The 16,813-nt window shown below is 51.0% G+C and overlaps 1 protein-coding gene across 2 annotated transcripts; it reads left to right on the forward strand.

The window, feature by feature from the left end:
* The first annotated feature begins 1,159 nt into the window (after positions 1-1,159).
* HMOX1 (heme oxygenase 1) lies at positions 1,160-14,460 on the forward strand. 2 transcript variants are annotated; one of them, XM_054470557.2, is made up of 5 exons: positions 1,160-1,421; positions 3,681-3,801; positions 7,546-8,037; positions 10,128-10,227; positions 13,720-14,460. In XM_054470557.2, the coding sequence occupies exons 1-5, from the start codon at positions 1,399-1,401 to the stop codon at positions 13,848-13,850; spliced, it is 867 nt and encodes a 288-aa protein (XP_054326532.1). In that variant the 5' UTR covers positions 1,160-1,398; the 3' UTR covers positions 13,851-14,460. The 2 variants fall into 2 exon arrangements, with proteins under 2 accessions (XP_054326532.1, XP_063519068.1); XM_063662998.1 differs by having other exon boundaries at positions 1,320-1,547.
* Positions 14,461-16,813: the final 2,353 nt, after the last annotated feature.

Below are 16,813 nucleotides of genomic sequence, written 5' to 3' on the forward strand. Positions count from 1 at the left end.
CATGATCACAGCTCACTCCAGCCTCTACATCCCAGGCTCAAGTGAACCTCCAGCCTCAGCCTCCCAAGTAGCTGGGACCACAGGCATGTGCCACCATGCCCAGCTAATTTATTTTATATTTTGTAGAGACAGGGTCTCCCTATGTTGCCCAGGCCAGTCTCGAACTCAGAGCAATCTTCCCACCTCAAACAGGCTCAAAGTGCTCTTCCCACCTCAGCCTCCCAAAGTACTGGGACTACAGGTGTGAGCTACCATGCCAGGCCTGAAAGCCATCTTAAAAAAAAAATCTTAGAATGAGAATCCTAGTATTGGGAAAGGACTGTAGGAATCATCTGGTCCATTTGTTTTGTCCTCTGGGTTCACCCAGTGACCCTATTTCCCCCAAGTTCTAAGCAGTCCATCTCATGCAGAATTGATTCAATAGGCGATCAGCAAGGGCCAGCTCTGCTCTGGGCCCTGAGCAGGCACTGAGTATAAGTCAGACCTGAATGTGCCTGGAAGAGTGTCCCACGCATTCCAGCAGGGAAGCAGTTTGTATGACAGGTGTCCCAGTCCAGGTGGGTACCAGGTGCTGCCAGAGTGTGGAGGAGGCAGGCGGAGACTTAGTCTCCTCCCTGGGTTTGGACACTGGCTTCCTGCTTTATGTGTGACTCCACTGCACCCCTCTGAGCCTCGGTTTCCCCATCTGTAAAACAGAAGCGATCTACCCTCACAGGTCAGTTGTAGGGATGAACCACGAAAATACTAGAGTCTCTGTTTTTTGACAGGAACTCAAAAAACAGATCCTAAGTATACATTTAAAGGGGGTGTGAGGAGGCAAGCAGTCAGCAGAGGATTCTAGCAGGTGACATTTTAGGGAGCTGGAGACAGCAGAGCCTGGGGTTGCTAAGTTCCTGATGTTGCCCACCAGCCTCTTGCTCTGAGCAGCGCTGCCTCCCAGCTTTCTGGAACCTTCTGGGACGCCTGGGGTCCATCAAGTCCCAAGGGGACAGCGAGCAGAAGGGGGGGCTCTGGAAGGAGCTAAATCACACCCAGAGCCTGCAGCTTCTCAGATTTCCTTAGAGGGTGTGTGTGTGTGTGTGTGTGTGTGTGTGCGTGTGTGTGTGTTTGTGTGTGTTTTCTCTAAAAGTCCTATGGCCAGACTTTGTTTCCCAAGGGTCATATGACTGCTCCTCTCCACCCCACACTGGCCCGGGGCGGGCTGGGCGCGGGCCCCTGCGGGTGTTGCAACGCCCGGCCAGAAAGTGGGCATCAGCTGTTCCGCCTGGCCCACGTGACCCGCCGAGCATAAATGTGACGGGCCGCGGCTCCGGCACAGTCAACGCCTGCCTCCTCTCGAGCGTCATCAGCGCAGCCGCCGCCCGCGGAGCCAGCACGAACGAGCCCAGCACCGGCCGGATGGAGCGTCCGCAACCCGACAGGCAAGCGCGGGGCGCGGGACGGGCGCTTTTCCCTCCCAACCCTGCTCGCGTCCCAGCCCCACCCCGGGACACTGCCACACAGCGACAGAGCCCAGGAGCCAGAAACTTGGGCTCTGGAGTCAGGAGGTGCGAGGTTCTGATCCTGCCTGTGCCCGTAGGGTAGTTGGAGGGAGGAACGGTAATTTACATGCCTGGCACCCTGGTATACGGTTGGTGACCAAGATGGGAGTGTCCCTAGACTATCCAGCCTTTGAGGTAGCCAATTTTTTTTAATCCTACTTTCGAGGTGTGTTTGGAGTTGCTCTCTGCTGAACCTAGATCCCTGGGGCTCTGCCAGCCTGGGGGAGCATGCTTGGTTCTCTTGGTGGCATCTGTCCCTCACTAGCTATGGAGGACCTGAGCCAGACATCACCCTGGCTACGGTGTTCCGTGTCTCACAGATGGCCCAGTTCAGGGAGGCGACATGCCCAAGAGTGCTCAGTCAGCAGGTGTCAGAACTGGGCCTTGAATCTTGGTCTGCCCACCTCCAGGTCTCACTGGTTCCCTTCTTTCAATAATTTGTTAGTTTTTGGTTTTTTTTTTTAACTCCTGGGCTCAAGCATCCTCCCACCTCAGCCTCCAGAGTAGCTGGGACTTACAGACATGTGCCATTTCTCCCGAGAATTTGACCAGCTGTGTTGTAGAACAGGGGATGATGTTCCGGGAAGCAGGGCAGGAGGAAAGGGAAAAATGACAATTCTGTGGGGAGGCAGGGATATGGACCCATGACAGAAATACTCCCAGAAAGACTTTTTCTTTGACTAAAGCAGAATTTCTCAGGCTTTTTAACCCTGACGCCTTCATGATGAGCATAACATGATAGGGGGTCATGAGATTTGCATCTGAAACTTTAACAAAATAACTGAATTAAATATTGGGTCTAAAAGCTAATCAGAGCAATTACAAACTTGGAGATATCCATTCATGGGGCTGCTGCTTCTTCCGGGGTTATGCTGTACCTCCTCCTCCTCCCCACTGCGAACTACCTGTACCAGGATTTCCCCCTTGGTTTGGGGGAATGTATTATTTATTTATTTTTTATTTATTTATTTATTTATTTTTTTGAGACGGAGTCTCCGTCTGTCACCGAGGCTGGAGTGCAGTGGCGCGATCTCCGATCTCCGCTCACTGCAAACTCCGCCTCCCGGGTTCACGCCATTCTCCTGCCTCAGGCTCCTGAGTAGCTGCGACTACAGGCGCCCGCCACCACGCCCGGCTATTTTTTTTATTTTTAGTAGAGACGGGGTTTCACCGTATTATCCAGGATGGTCTCGATCTCCTGACCTCCTGATTCGCCCGCCTCAGCCTCCCAAAGTGCTGGGATTACAGGCTTGAGCCACCGCGCCCGGCCTTGGGGGACTGTATTATTTAGTGTTTTAATGACTGAAGAGTGTTTACAAGGCTGCGAGAGCCACCATGCCCAGCCTGAATTTGTTTTTTGTTTTTTGTTTTTTTGTTTTTTTGCTTTTTTTTTTTGAGATGGAGTCTTGCTCTGTTGCCCAGGCTGGAGTGCAGTGGCGCGATCTCGGCTCACTGCAACCTCCGCCTCCTGGGTTCAAGCGATTCTCCTGCCTCAGCCTCCCAAGTAGTCGGAATTACAGGCGCCCACCACCATGCCCGGCTAATTTTTTTTTTTTTTTTTTTTGTATTTTTAGTAGAGATAGGGTTTTACCATGTTGGCCAGGCTGGGCTCAAACTCCTGGCCTCAGGTGATCTGCCCGCCTCGGCCTCCCAAAGTGCTAGGGTTACAGGCATGAGCCACCATGCCTGGCCCTTGTTTATTTCTTTTTTTTTCCTTTTTTTGAGATGGAGTCTCTCTGTCACCAAGTCTGGAGTGCAGTGGTGTGATCTCAGCTCACTGCAACCTCTGCCTCTGGGGTTCAAGCAATTACAGGCATAATCACTGGGATTACAGGCACCCGCCACTATGCCCGGCTAATTTTTGTATTTTTAGTAGAGACGGGGTTTCACCATGTTTGCCAGGCTGGTCTCGAACTCCTGACCTCAGGTGATCCACCTGCCTTGGCCTCCCAAAGTGCTGGGATTACAGGCGTGAGCCACCGTGCCCAGCCACAAGGCTGCATCTTAAAGCGATTGAGAACATGGCCTGAATGAGGATGGGAGTCTCTTGAAGGCCTGCCCACAGGTGGGTGGCTCAGCAGTTGGGAAGGACCCCACCCCCAGCCAGCTTTGTGTTCACCTTTCCCATTTCCTCCTCAGCATGCCCCAGGATTTGTCAGAGGCCCTGAAGGAGGCCACCAAGGAGGTGCACACCCAGGCAGAGAATGCTGAGTTCATGAGGAACTTTCAGAAGGGCCAGGTGACCCGAGAGGGCTTCAAGGTATGTGGCTTGGTGGGACTAGCCCTGGTGGAGGGTGTGGCAGGTGTGGGTGGACCCAAGGCTCAGACCAGTGGTTTAAGTGGGGATGCTGAGGGACCAGATGGGCATGTCCAATAGAATCATCTTAAAAATGATGACACTGAGGCTCAGAGAGGGAAGGTGAGTTACCCAAGGTCACACAGCAAGTTCAGCCTGCTCTGTAATGTTGTGGAGGGGTTGGGGCAGCAGTGCCATTGACTAAGCACCAGTTCCATGTTGGGCATTTTGTACACTTGGTTTCTAATCTGTGCTTCAACCCTGATGAGAAAGATGAGGACTGGAAGGTTCAGAGAGGTTAAGTGACTAACAGAAGATCACACAGCCAGTAAGTGGAAAAGGCTGAAATCAAACAAGGCCGATGTTATTTCAGAGCTTGTACTCCTGACCTAATTCTAATTTGCCTCTGAAGATAAGAAATAATATAGGTTGGAGTCTTAACAGAACCCTTTTCTAACAGTGAGACTGAGGGTGCCTCATCTAATCTCCCTAAGCCACGTCTTCCCCATCTGTAAAAAGGATTTCAACAGCAGGGTTTTCTTAAGCACCCACTATATGCCAGGTACTGATTTTGCTGTTTCCCAGCACTGTTGTGAAATTCATGCAAATAGAAGGAAAGCACTTGACGAAGAACCGGGAAGATACTGGGTGTTAAAACATCAGTGTGGGGAAAGGCTTGTTCAGGTTGAACAGAGGGTGTGGGGGTGGGGAGTAGGGAGCTATATCCCACCACCTTCATCCCAGTCCCTTTTGCAATCTGTACCCTCTGCCACCCCCTACTTCCAACATGAGACATGCTTTATTTTATTTATTTTATTTTATTTGAGACAGAGTCTCACTCTGTTGCCCAGGCTGGAGTGCAATGGCAAGATCTCGGTGCCCTGAAACCTCCGCCTCCTGGGTTCAAGCGATTCTTCTGCCTCAGCCTCCCAAGTAGCTGGGACTACAGGTGCACACCACCACGCCTGGCTAATTTTTGTATATTTTTAGTAGAGACAGGGTTTTACCATGTTGGCCAGGCTGGTCTCGAACTCCTGAACTCAGATGATCCACCTGCCTTGGCCTCCCAAAGTGCTGGGATTACAGGTGTGAGCCACCACCCGGCTGAGACATGCTTTAATGAGGAGAGATTTAACCTGTGGTTCCAGGCTGGGTGGGGTCCTTGGGCCTGTAATGGGTCTTCCTCATCCTCCTCCCCTCTCCCTTAAAAAGATGAGGTACACCCAGTTGCTGCAGTGTGACTGGAGATAGTGGGTGCAGGGAGGTGAATGCTGGAATATCCCATCCCCAGCCAGCTTAGACTTTGGATTTTGCCTCTAAGTCACAGGGTTCCAAGAAGGCACCAAGATCCGTGAGAGAATCCAGTGCTCACTTACATTAAGCTGGTGGACGTGGCACTTATCACAGCCTTTCTCATGTGAGTGCTAAGTTCCAGGCTGCCCTATGTGCTGGCCCAGATCCTCTTATTTAATCCTCACACCAGCCCCATCTAGTATGTGGCAGGTGAGGGAACTGACTAGCACAGGTGGCTAGCACAGTCACACAGACCTCAGATCATCTGCTCTAGGATAGGATAGGAAGCTGGGACCAGAGAAAGCAAGTGGCTCACCCATGGTCACACAGCTAAGGACTGGCAGAGTTGGGTAAGAACCAGATCGGTCACACTCAAAAACCCAGGCTCTTTTGTACCAGGCTACCTGGCTTTCTGTCCCCTCAAGGAACAGAGCTGCTTTGAATGTTTGTGGCTCAGAAATAACTTGGAAACTCCAACCTAAATGTCTTAACTTTGTCCTCCTTCAAATTCAAACGGGCATATTAATGTGTAACGGGAGTTAGTGCCCCAAGCCAAGGTACACTCAAGACCTGTTGCCTCAGCCCAGCATCCAGAGGTGGTGGGGTTCAGAATAGGCCTCCAGGAAGGATAATTGTACCCTGTAGTTGGTTACGCAGAGGTCAAAAGCCAGAAGCACATGGCCAATCTCCTTTAAGCACTTTCATTTCAGCTATTCCTCTCTCCTGAGCCATGGTGGGTCCCTGGCAATGCCCGGTCTTCAATCCAGTTTCATTTCTTACTAGCTGTGCAAACTCCATGTCTCATACCCTCTCTGAGCCTTAGTTTCCTTTTCTGTAAAATGGGAATAGCAATTCCTTTGTTGGATTTTTTTTTTTTTTTTTCTGAGACAGGGTCTTGCTCACTCTGTTCCCCAAGCTGGAGTACAGTGATATGATCACAGCTCACTGCAACCTTGAAATCCTGGGCTCAAGTGATACCCCTGCCTCAGCCTCTGGGTAGCTGGGACTATAGGCATGCACCACCACACCCACACCTGGCTTTTTTTTTTTTTTTTTTGAGTCGGAGTCTTGCTCTGTCGCCCAGGCTGGAATGCAATGGCATGATCTCGGCTCACTGCAACCACTGCCTCCTGGGTTCAAGCAATTCTCCTGACTCAGCCTCCCGAGTAGCTGGGATTACAGGTGCCTGCCACCGTGCCCAGCCAATTTTTGTGTTTTTAGTAGAGACGGGGTTTCACCATATTACCCAGTCTGGTCTCTTGGCCAGGCTGGTCTCGAACTCCTGATCTCGTGATCTGTCCGCCCTGGCCTCCCAAAGTGCTGGGATTACAGGCGTGAGCCACTGCGCCCAGCCGGCTAGTTTATTTATTTATTTTTATTTATTTGTTTTTTTGAGACGGAGTCTCGCTCTGTTGCCCAGGCTGGAGTGCAGTGGCGAGATCTCGGCTCACTGCAAGCTCCGCCTCCTGGGTTCATGCCATTCTCCTGCCTCAGCCTCCTGAGTAGCTAGCACTACAGGCGCCTGCCACTACACCTGGCTAATTTTTTGTATTTTTTTTTAGTAGAGACAGGGTTTCACTGTCTTAGCCAGGATGGTCTCGATCTCCAGACCTCGTGATCCGCCCACCTCAGCTTCCCAAAGTCCTGGGATTACAGGCATGAGCCACCGCACCCGGCCATTTATTTTTATTTATTTATTTTTTTGAGGTGGAGTCTTGCTCTGTTGCCCAGGCTGGAGTGCAGTGGCGTGATCTTGGCTCACTGCAACCTCCGCCTCCCGGGTTCATGCCATTCTCCTGCCTCAGCCTCCCCAGTAGCTGGGACTACAGGCACACGCCACCATGCCTGGCTAATTTTTTTGTATTTTTAGTAGAGATGGGGTTTCACCTTGTTAGCCAGGATGGTCTTGATCTCCTGACCTTATGATCCACCCGCCTCGGCCTCCCAAAGTGCTGGGATTACAGGCATGAGCCATCGCGCCTGGCCCCAGCCAGCTAGTTTTTTAAAAGAATTTTTTGTAGAGGTGGGTTTTGGGCTATGTTGCCCAGGCTGGTCTCAGACTCCTGGCTTTAAGCAATCCTCCTGCCTTAGCCTCCCAAAGTGCAGGGATTACAGGGGTTAGAGCCACCGCACTGGGCCAGTTTGGTGGATCTTTATATAAGGATTCAATTAGGCTGCTTGTTTTGCCCAGTGGGGTAAAAGGGTTTTAGGCTGAGAAGGTGCATGATCGTCTTTTTCTCTTGTAAAAATCCCTCTGGCTGCTGTGTGAAGAGGACTGTAGCAAGGGGTGGCAGAAGGAGTCAGAGCCCAGCTGAGAAGTGATGGGGGCCTTTCCAAAGGCAGTAGTGGAGGGGACGGACAGAGGTGGGGGTCTTTTATGTGGCTGGCGGCCTGACCTGCTCACTCTGCTTTCAGCTGGTGATGGCTTCCCTGTACCACATCTATGTGGCCCTGGAGGAGGAGATTGAGCGCAACAAGGAGAGCCCAGTCTTCGCCCCTGTCTACTTCCCAGAAGAGCTGCACCGCAAGGCTGCCCTGGAGCAGGACCTGGCCTTCTGGTACGGGCCCCGCTGGCAGGAGGTCATCCCCTACACACCAGCCATGCAGCGCTATGTGAAGCGGCTCCACGAGGTGGGGCGCACAGAGCCCGAGCTGCTGGTGGCCCACGCCTACACCCGCTACCTGGGTGACCTGTCTGGGGGCCAGGTGCTCAAGAAGATTGCTCAGAAAGCCCTGGGCCTGCCCAGCTCTGGCGAGGGCCTGGCCTTCTTCACCTTCCCCAACATTGCCAGTGCCACCAAGTTCAAGCAGCTCTACCGCTCCCGCATGAACTCACTGGAGATGACTCCAGCAGTCAGGCAGAGGGTGATAGAAGAGGCCAAGACCGCGTTCCTGCTCAACATCCAGGTGAGGGACGGGCAGCCTGGGGCAGCCTCTGCCTCCCCGCCGCTGTTCCTCCAAGGGACCCTTCTCATTGTAGGGGAGGGTGCTATGGGTCATGGTTAACACAGGGAACCAGGGTTCCAGCACTGCCACTTACTAGCTGGGTGATCCTGGGCAAATGCCTTCATCTCTCTGTACCTCAGTTTCCCTATCTGTAAAATAGGGATAATAATGGTACCTACATCTTAGACTTATAAGGCTTGAGTGAGTTTACAGCAGTAAAGTCCCCACAGCAGTGTCTGGCACAGAGGAAGCCCTCAAACATTCACTACTGTCATGATGGGACATGAGAATCAGTTGTAGCTCTCTGTGACAATGTATAAGTTGTGTGTGCACTAGTGTATAGCCAGGTTGGCACTCCCAGGGTTACAGGTGGCCTCTGCCTTCCAGGGACTCTCAGCCTAGCCACAGAGGTTTACCTCTTTCTACAAGTGTCTCAAATCCAGGGGGAAGGTGGGGTTTGGGCAAAGCCTGGAAGGATGAATTCTTAGGCAGAGGTGGAGGGGTGAGGGGCTCCTTCTAACCAGATGTCATAGAGCCTTCTCTCTCTGCCACCCCCTGGAGGTGCCATGGGGCCTGGGGCTCGGGCTCACGCCTTCCTGGCTCCCTACTCCCAGCCTTGGATTGCAGAAGATTCTGGTCCTGGCCCCTGTTATGGAACAAGGCCTTTCCCTTCCACCCTCCCCCGTCAGAAAATCCAATCAGTCTTGGAGGAAAAAAATCTGTGTCTTTCAGAGAAGTGTAGTCAAAAGAAAAGGGCCAGGTGCAGTGACTCACGCCTGTAATCCCAGCACTTTGGGAAGCCAAGGTGGGCAGATTGCTTGAGCTCAGGAGTTTCAGACTAGCCTGAGCAACATGGTGAGACCCTGTCTCTATCAAAAAAAAATTTTTTAAAGAAAAGGGATTTGGAGTCAGAACTGGCTCTCAGGCTTGCGCCTATAATACCAACACTTTAGGAGGCCAAAGCAGGAAAATGGCTTGAGCCCAGGAGTTTGAAACCAGCCCTGGTAACACAGTGAGACCCCATCTCTACAGAAACATGAAAAAATTAGCCAGACATAGTAGCGTGCACCTGTAGTCCCAGCTACTTGGGAGGCTGAGGTGGGAGGATTGCTTGAGCCCAGGAGATCAAGGCTGCAGTAAACCATGATTGTGCTACTGCACTCCAGCCTGGGCAACGGCAACAGAGCAAGACTCTGTCTCAAAAAACAAAACAAAACAAAAACAAACAAAAAACGACTCTTGGTGCCTGACCTCTGGGTCAGTCCTTGGGCAAAGCACTTAACCTGTAGGAGCTACAGTTTCCTCATCTGCAAGGCTAACAAATGCCATTCAGCACACCTCACCAAGGCTGAATTTCACAAATCTAAACTCAAGGGAAGAAAGCAGCCGCAGAAGAGTGCATGTACTAGGATACCACTTAATATTATTTCAAAACAAGCAACGCAGCCTTTTGCATGGAGACACAGGCTAAGGACACGGGCGGCCACAGTGAACTCTAAATCCAGGATTGTTGTTATCGGTTGGGAGGGCAAGAGCAGGCAGGGGAGCCAGTTGGGCTCGGAACATCTTATCTCTTAAGGTGGATGAAAGGGACATAAATTTTATTTATTTATTTATTTATTTATTTATTTATTTATTTATTTATTTGAGACAGAGTCTCATCCTGTCACCCAGGCTGGAGCGCAATGGGGCAATCTTGACTCACTGCAACCTCAGCTTCCCAGGTTCAAGCAATTCTCCTGCCTCAGCCTCCCGAGTAGCTGGGATTACAGGCATGCACCACCATGCCTGGCTAATTTTTTGTATCTTTAGTAGAGATGGGGTTTCACTATGTTGGCTAGGCTGGTCTCAAACTTCTGACCTCGTGCTGTGCCCACCTTGGCCTCCCAAAGTGCTGGGATTACAGGGGCTTGCCACCGTGCCCGGCCAATATTTTTCTTACCATCTTGTTATTTCCAAAGTATTTCCTAACACAACTTAAGGTCCCACCTTCAGCTGGGACCTGATAGCATCTCTCACTGAGATAGGCATGTGTGTCTTTTGTCTTTTAGCTCTTTGAGGAGTTGCAGGAGCTGTTGACCCATGACACCAAGGACCAGAGCCCCTCACGGGCACCAGGGCTTCGCCAGCGTGCCAGCAACAAAGCGCAAGGTGAGAGCATCCAGGAAGGGGCACTTCCTCTGGGCTACACATGGAGGGACCTGGCTGTTTGACTCTAGTATCTCTACTCCTCTGTTTTCTGAATGTTTGGTGGTGGTGGGTGTTGTTTCCTGCTGCCCCACCCCACTGCCCCTGTAAGGACAGGTTCTTGCTATGTTGCCCGGGCCAGTCTTGAACACCTGACTTCAAGCAATCCTCTTGCCTCTGCCTCCCCAAGTGCTGCAATTACAGGTGAGAGCCACCATGCCAGCCTGAATGTTTTTTGTTGTTGTTGTTGTTTTTTGAGATGGAGTCTCACCCAGGCTGGAGTGCAGTGGCGTGATCTCAGCTCACTGCAACCTCTGCCTCCCGGGTTCAAGCAATTATCCTGCCTCAGCCTCCCGAGTAGCTGGGATTATAGGCGCCCATCACCACGCCTGGCTAATTTTTTTTTTGTATGTTTAGTAGAGATGGGGTTTCACCATGTTGGCCAGGCTGGTCTCGAACTCCTGACCTCATGTGATCTGCCCACCTTGGCCTCCCAAAGTGCTGAGATTACAGGCGTGAGCCACTGTGCCTGGCTGCCTGCATGTTTTTGTATGAGAAGTGGAGTGCAGGCAAAAGGACCTGGGGTCAACCTTCAGCGTGTGGCTCTGGGCAAGCCATGAGACTTCTCCCTACCTCAGTTTCTCCACCTGTAAAATCCAGTGAGGTTCAGCTACTTCTAGTTCATTGGCTCAGAAGTGCACAAGAACCCCTCAGAAATCCTGGGAAACTCCTGCCCCCTTAATTTAGACTCCTTTTTAGGCCTTTGGTCCCCCGATGTGGGCCAGGGAGTTGGGGACCTGTATCCAGCTGTGAACCCACCACAGGAAGACGTCCCTTCCGAGTCTTGTAGTGTGTGAGCCCCTCCCTCATGTGCCTAAGAACGATCGAGGCTGGCTGTAGTGAGAACATCTTGGAAATTTCCAAAAAGACCAAAGTGCTCCAAAAAATGTACCCTCACTCAGCCTAAAACCCTGAGGGAGGGAGTGTGGCTTTGGGACGGGTAGCAATAAAGAGATAAGGCTTAGCTACCTCCTGGCAGGTTATATTAGGCCTGCCCTCCTGTGCCACCCTAACCTACCTGGCTTGTGGCTTTCTCACTTGTGCCAGACCACACGGACCCCTCTGCTAGGGGTTTGTAACCCCAGAGGGCTTGGCTATCTGGTGGGGTAGGGAGACGTCACCCTAATGCAGCAGTTCTCAAAGTGTGGTACCCTGGCTGTGGGGGGTGGTAATCCTAGTATCCCCTCAAGTGGGTCTGTGAGAACAAAGCTATTTTTATAACACTACTACTATTTTTTTGCTTTTTTTGTTTGTTTGTTTGAGACAGTCTTGCTGTCACCTAGGCTGGAGTGCAGTGGCACGATCTCAGCTCACTGCAAGCTCCGCCTCCCAGGTTCACGCCATTCTCCTGCCTCAGCCTCCCAAGTAGCTGGGACTACAGGCGCCAGCCACCATGCCTGGCTAATTTTTTGTATTTTTAGTAGAGACGGGGTTTCACCATGTTAGTCAGGATGGTCTTGATCTCCTGACCTCGTGATCCGCCTGCCTCGGCCTCCCAAAGTGCTGGGATTACAGGCGTGAGCCACAGCGCCCGGCTTTTTTTTTTTTTAAGACAGGGTCTCGCTCTTTCACCCAGGCTGGAGTGTAGTGGCACAATCACAGCTCACTGCAGCTTCAACCTCCCAGGTTCAAGGGATTCTCTCACCTCAGCCTCCTGAGTAACTGGGACTATAGGCATGTGCCACCACACCCAGATTTTTTTTTTTTATTTTTGGCTTTAAAAAAAAAAAAAGCCAAAAAAAGCCAAAAATAAATGAGAAAACGAGAGTTTCATTTTCTCATGAATGTGTGTTGGCATTTTCCAAAGGTTATGTGACATGTGATGCTCTCTCATGGATTTGATGGCTCATGGAATGTGTGCCTGTATGTTCTTGTATGTTAAGAATTTCTCAGTTTTGGCTGGGCACGATGGCTTCATGCCTGTAATCCCAGCACTTTGGGAGGCTGAGGCAGGGGGATCACTTGAGGTAAGGAGTTTGAGACCAGCCTGGCCAATGTGGTGAGACCCCGTCTCTACTAAAATATAAAAATCAGCTGGGTGTGATGGTGCACACCTGTAATCCCAGCTACTCGGAAGGCTGAGGCAGGAGAATCTCCTAATTCCGGGAGGCAGAGGTTGCAGTGAGCTGAGATTGCACCACTGTACTCCAGCCTGGGTGACAGCGAGACTCCATCTCAAAAAAAAAAAAAAAAAAGAAAGAATTTCTCAGTTTTAATATCTAACTTTGTAAATAGTGACAGCTATACTCACACAAACAAAAGCTCTTTTGGATCCTTGGTTGCATTTGAGTATAAAGGAGTTTTGGAACCAAAACATTTGAGAACTGCACCCCTAATGCATCAGAAGGAGCAGGAGCCTTTAATATGAACAACACACATGTAAATGTCACAGTATACCTGCTTGCTTGTACTTCCTGTGACCGCAGCCCTGGGCCACCAGACCTACGGCCCTGTTTTCTCTGGGGAAGCCCTTCTTATAGCCCAGGGTGGGGCTAGGACTGAAACCCAGCTGGTCTGGCTCCAGAGACCTGCCCTGGACTCTGTCCTGCTTCTAAAGACCTAGGGAGCACCCACTGTGTGCCTGAGGAGGAGGCAGGTGGCACATCTACCCAGGTTGCATGGCTGGCTCTGGCGTATCACATTTTAAATCTTTTTTTTTTTTTTTGAGATAGAGTCTCACTCTGTCGCCCAGGCTGGAGTGCAGTGGCACAATCTTGGCTCACTGCAACCTCCGCCTCCTAGGTTCAAGCAATTCTCTGCCTCAGCCTCCCAAGTAGCTGGGATTACAGGCACCCGCAACCATACAGGGCTAATTTTTTGTATTTTTAGTAGAGAGGGGGTTTCACCATATTGGCCAAGCTGGTCTTGAACTCCTGACCTCGTGATCCACCTGCCTTGGCCTCCCAAAGTGCTGGGATTACAGGCGTGAGCCACTGCGCCCGGCCCTATCACATTTTAATAACCGGGGATGGGACTGAACTTGAATTTTGACGTCGGAGCTCCTGCTTTCTAGCTCCTGCCCCATCATCACCATGCTTAGCAAATGTGTGAGTCTGAGAGGAAGATTTACAGCTCAGACCTCATCGCTGGCAAAGCTTAAGGAGAGGACAGGGAGCAGGCAGAAGTCTGAAAACCATGCCTAGGCCCAAGAATTTCACAACATGGCCTGGCTGCACAGGGAAGAACAGACAGCTTGGAGAAGTAGTGAGCTGCCCATCTTTGAAGGTATTCAAGCAGTGGCTAGAGGGACACCTGTCTGTGGTCTTGCAAAGAATCCTGGCGTTGGGCAGGGACTGTACCACAGACCCTGAGGCCACTCTGCTTTGCTTTTCTATGACATCAGACACCCTGATGCATGTCCACCTGTTAATGACCTTGCCCCATTTTCTCTTTCAGACTCTGCCCCCGTGGAGACTCCCAGAGGGAAGACTCCGCTCAACACCCACTCCCAGGCTCCGCTTCTCCGATGGGTCCTTACACTCAGCTTTCTGGTGGCGACAGTTGCTGTAGGGCTTTATGCCATGTGAATGCAGACATGCTGGCTCCCAGGGCCATGAACTTTGTCCAGTGGAAGGCCTTCTTTCTAGAGAGGGAAATCTCTTGGCTGGCTTCCTTATCGTGGGCACTGGAGGCTTTCAGGGCCTCCAGCCCTCTCACTGTGTCCCTCTCTCTGGAAAGGAGGAAGGAGCCTATGGCATCTTCCCCAGCGAAAAGCACATCCAGCCAACGGCCTAAACTTCAGAGGGGGCCAAGGGATCCAGCCCTGCCCTTCAGCATCCTCAGTTCCTGCAGCAGAGCCCGGAAGACACCCTAATGTGGCAGCTGTCTCAAACCTCCAAAAGCCCTGAGTTTGAAGTATCCTTGTTGACACGGCCATGACCGCTTTCCCCATGGGCCATGGCAATTTTTACATAAACCTGAAAAGATGTTGTGTCTTGTGTTTTTGTCTTATTTTTGTTGGAGCCACTCTGTTCGTGGCTCAGCCTCAAATGCAGTATTTTTGTTGTGTTCTGTTGTTTTTATACCAGGGTTGGGGTGGTTTTTGAGCCATGCGTGGGTGGGGAGGGAGGTGTTTAATGGCACCGTGGCCTTGGTCTAACTTTTGTGTGAAATAATAAACACATTGTCTGATAGTAACTTGAAGTAGTTTTCATGGGCTTTGTTGTTCTTGGGGAACTGACCTTTTCCTCCCTGGTTTCTTGCGTGCTCGGCATGCCGGAGAGGTGGTGATAGGGGGTTGGCAGGAGCTGGTCTGTTTGAGAATACAGAAGGTGAGCTTTTATCTTTTTTTTTTTTTTTTTTTTTTGAGACGGAGTCTCGCTCTGTCACCCAGGCTGGAGTGTAGTGGCGTGATCTTGGCTCACTGCAAGCTCCACCTCCCAGGTTCAATCAATTCTCCTGCCTCAGCCTCCTGAGTAGCTGGAATTACGAAGTTCATCACCATGCCCAGCTAATTTTTGTATTTTTAGTAGAGATGGGGTTTCCCCATGTTGGCCAGGCTGGTCTCGAACTCCCGACCTCAGCTGGCCCACCTGCCTCAGCTTCCCAAGGGGCTGGGATTACAGGCATGAGCCACCGTGCTCGGTCCAGGAGGTGAGTTTTAAGCAGCTGGTAGGCAAATATTTGTGTTGAACCCTGCTTGATACAAGACTTGCCTTTACGGAGGATGGGGTTGCCCTGTTTGGCAGAAATGAGCAGATTCTGTGGCAAAATTTGCATTTTTTGTCCGGTGACTATTAGGGACTGGAGTGAAATTCTTAGGTTCAAATTCCTGCTACACCACTTTGAGGTTAGTCACTTAACCTCTCTGAGGCTCCATTTTATCACTGGTGACATGAATATAGTGATACCTAAGTCACCTATGTGTCCTGAGAAGCAAACGAGATGCAAGTGAAATGCCAACGCCATACACAGTTAGCACCTATTATGCAAAGAAGGAGACCAGTGTTTTTTGATTCTTGTACTGTCGAGTCACCTCATCTATGTCATCCCTATGTTGAGGGGGTGTTACCACTATCTGAGGGTCAGGCTGGATTTCACTGAGGTCTGTCCAGCGCTAAAACCCAAGCCCTTTCTATGGCCCTAAGTCAAGAAAATACTAAGTATGTAGCCTCCCAATCTGGGAAAGTGAAAAACCTTTTGCTGAAGGTGTCCTGGGCAGAGCATGGGACAAGATTTTTTTTTTTTGAGACAGGGTCTGGCTTTGTCGTCCACACTGGAGTGCAGTGGTGCAATCTTGGCTCATTACAACCTCTGCCTCTTGGGCTTAAGCCATCCTCTGGCCTCAGCCTCCTGAGTAGCTAGGACTACAAGTGCACACCACCACGCCTGGCTAATTTTTGTATTTTTTTTGTAGAGATGGGGTTTCGCTATGTTGCCCAGGCTGGTCTCAAACTCTTGAACTAAAGTGATCATCCCACCTTGGCTTCACAAAGTGCTGGGATTACAGGCATGAGTCACTGTGCCTGGCCAAGGTGTATTTTTTTTTTTTTTGAGATGGAGTCTCATTCTATTGCCCAGGCTGGAGTGCAGTGGTGCGATCTCAGCTCGCTGCATCCTCTGCCGCCCAGGTTCAAGCAATTCTCCTGCCTCAGCCTCCCAAGTAGCTGGGATTACAGGCACCTGCCACTGCACTCAGCTAATCTTTTTAGTTTTACTAGAGACAGGGTTTCACCATGCTGGTCAGGCTGGTCTTGAACTCCTGACCTCGTGATCCACCCGCCTCGGCCTCCCAAAGTGCTGGGATTACAGGTGTGAGCCACTGTGCCCAGCCAAGGTGTTTCTTTATAGGACCAGTACCTAAGGACTGGGAGTCAGGAGACCTTTGTCCCTAGTCTGACTATGCCACTTCAAGGCTCATTTTGTTCACTGGTAAAATGAGAATACACATACCTCTCACAGCTGATGGGAGGATCCAGTGGTGTCCAAACACCAGGCTGTGCATGGTGGCATCAGAATTACTTGGAGATACTTAACCATAGAATCCAGGGCTCCACCTGGGATGGGGCTCTAGAGTTGGTATTTTTTTTTTTTTTTTTTTGAGACAGAGTCTTGCTCTGTCACCCAGGCTGGAGTGCAGTGGCGTGATCTTGACTCACTGGAAGCTCTGCCTCCCGGGTTCACGCCATTCTCCTGCCTCAGCCTCCTGAGTAGCTGGGACTATAGGCACCCGCCACCATGCCCGGCTAATTTTTTTTATTTTTAGTGGAGACGGGGTTTCACCGTGTCGGCCAGATGGTCTCGATCTCCTGACCTCGTGATCCGCCCGCCTTGGACTCCCAAAGTGCTGGGATTACAGGTGCGAGCCACCGCGCCCGGCCTAGAATTGGTATTTATGAAAAGTACCTTAGGAGATTCCAACGCGCACCCAGGTCCAGGAGCACGTATGGTCACGTATGCAAAGCATAGGCATTCAAATAGCTGCTGGAGCCGGGCGCGGTGGCTCACAACTGTAATCCCAACACTTTTGGGAGGCTGAGACAGGCAGATT

Source organism: Pongo pygmaeus, chromosome 23 (genome assembly GCF_028885625.2).
Source record: "Pongo pygmaeus isolate AG05252 chromosome 23, NHGRI_mPonPyg2-v2.0_pri, whole genome shotgun sequence".
In the NCBI taxonomy this organism is placed as follows: domain Eukaryota; kingdom Metazoa; phylum Chordata; class Mammalia; order Primates; family Hominidae; genus Pongo; species Pongo pygmaeus.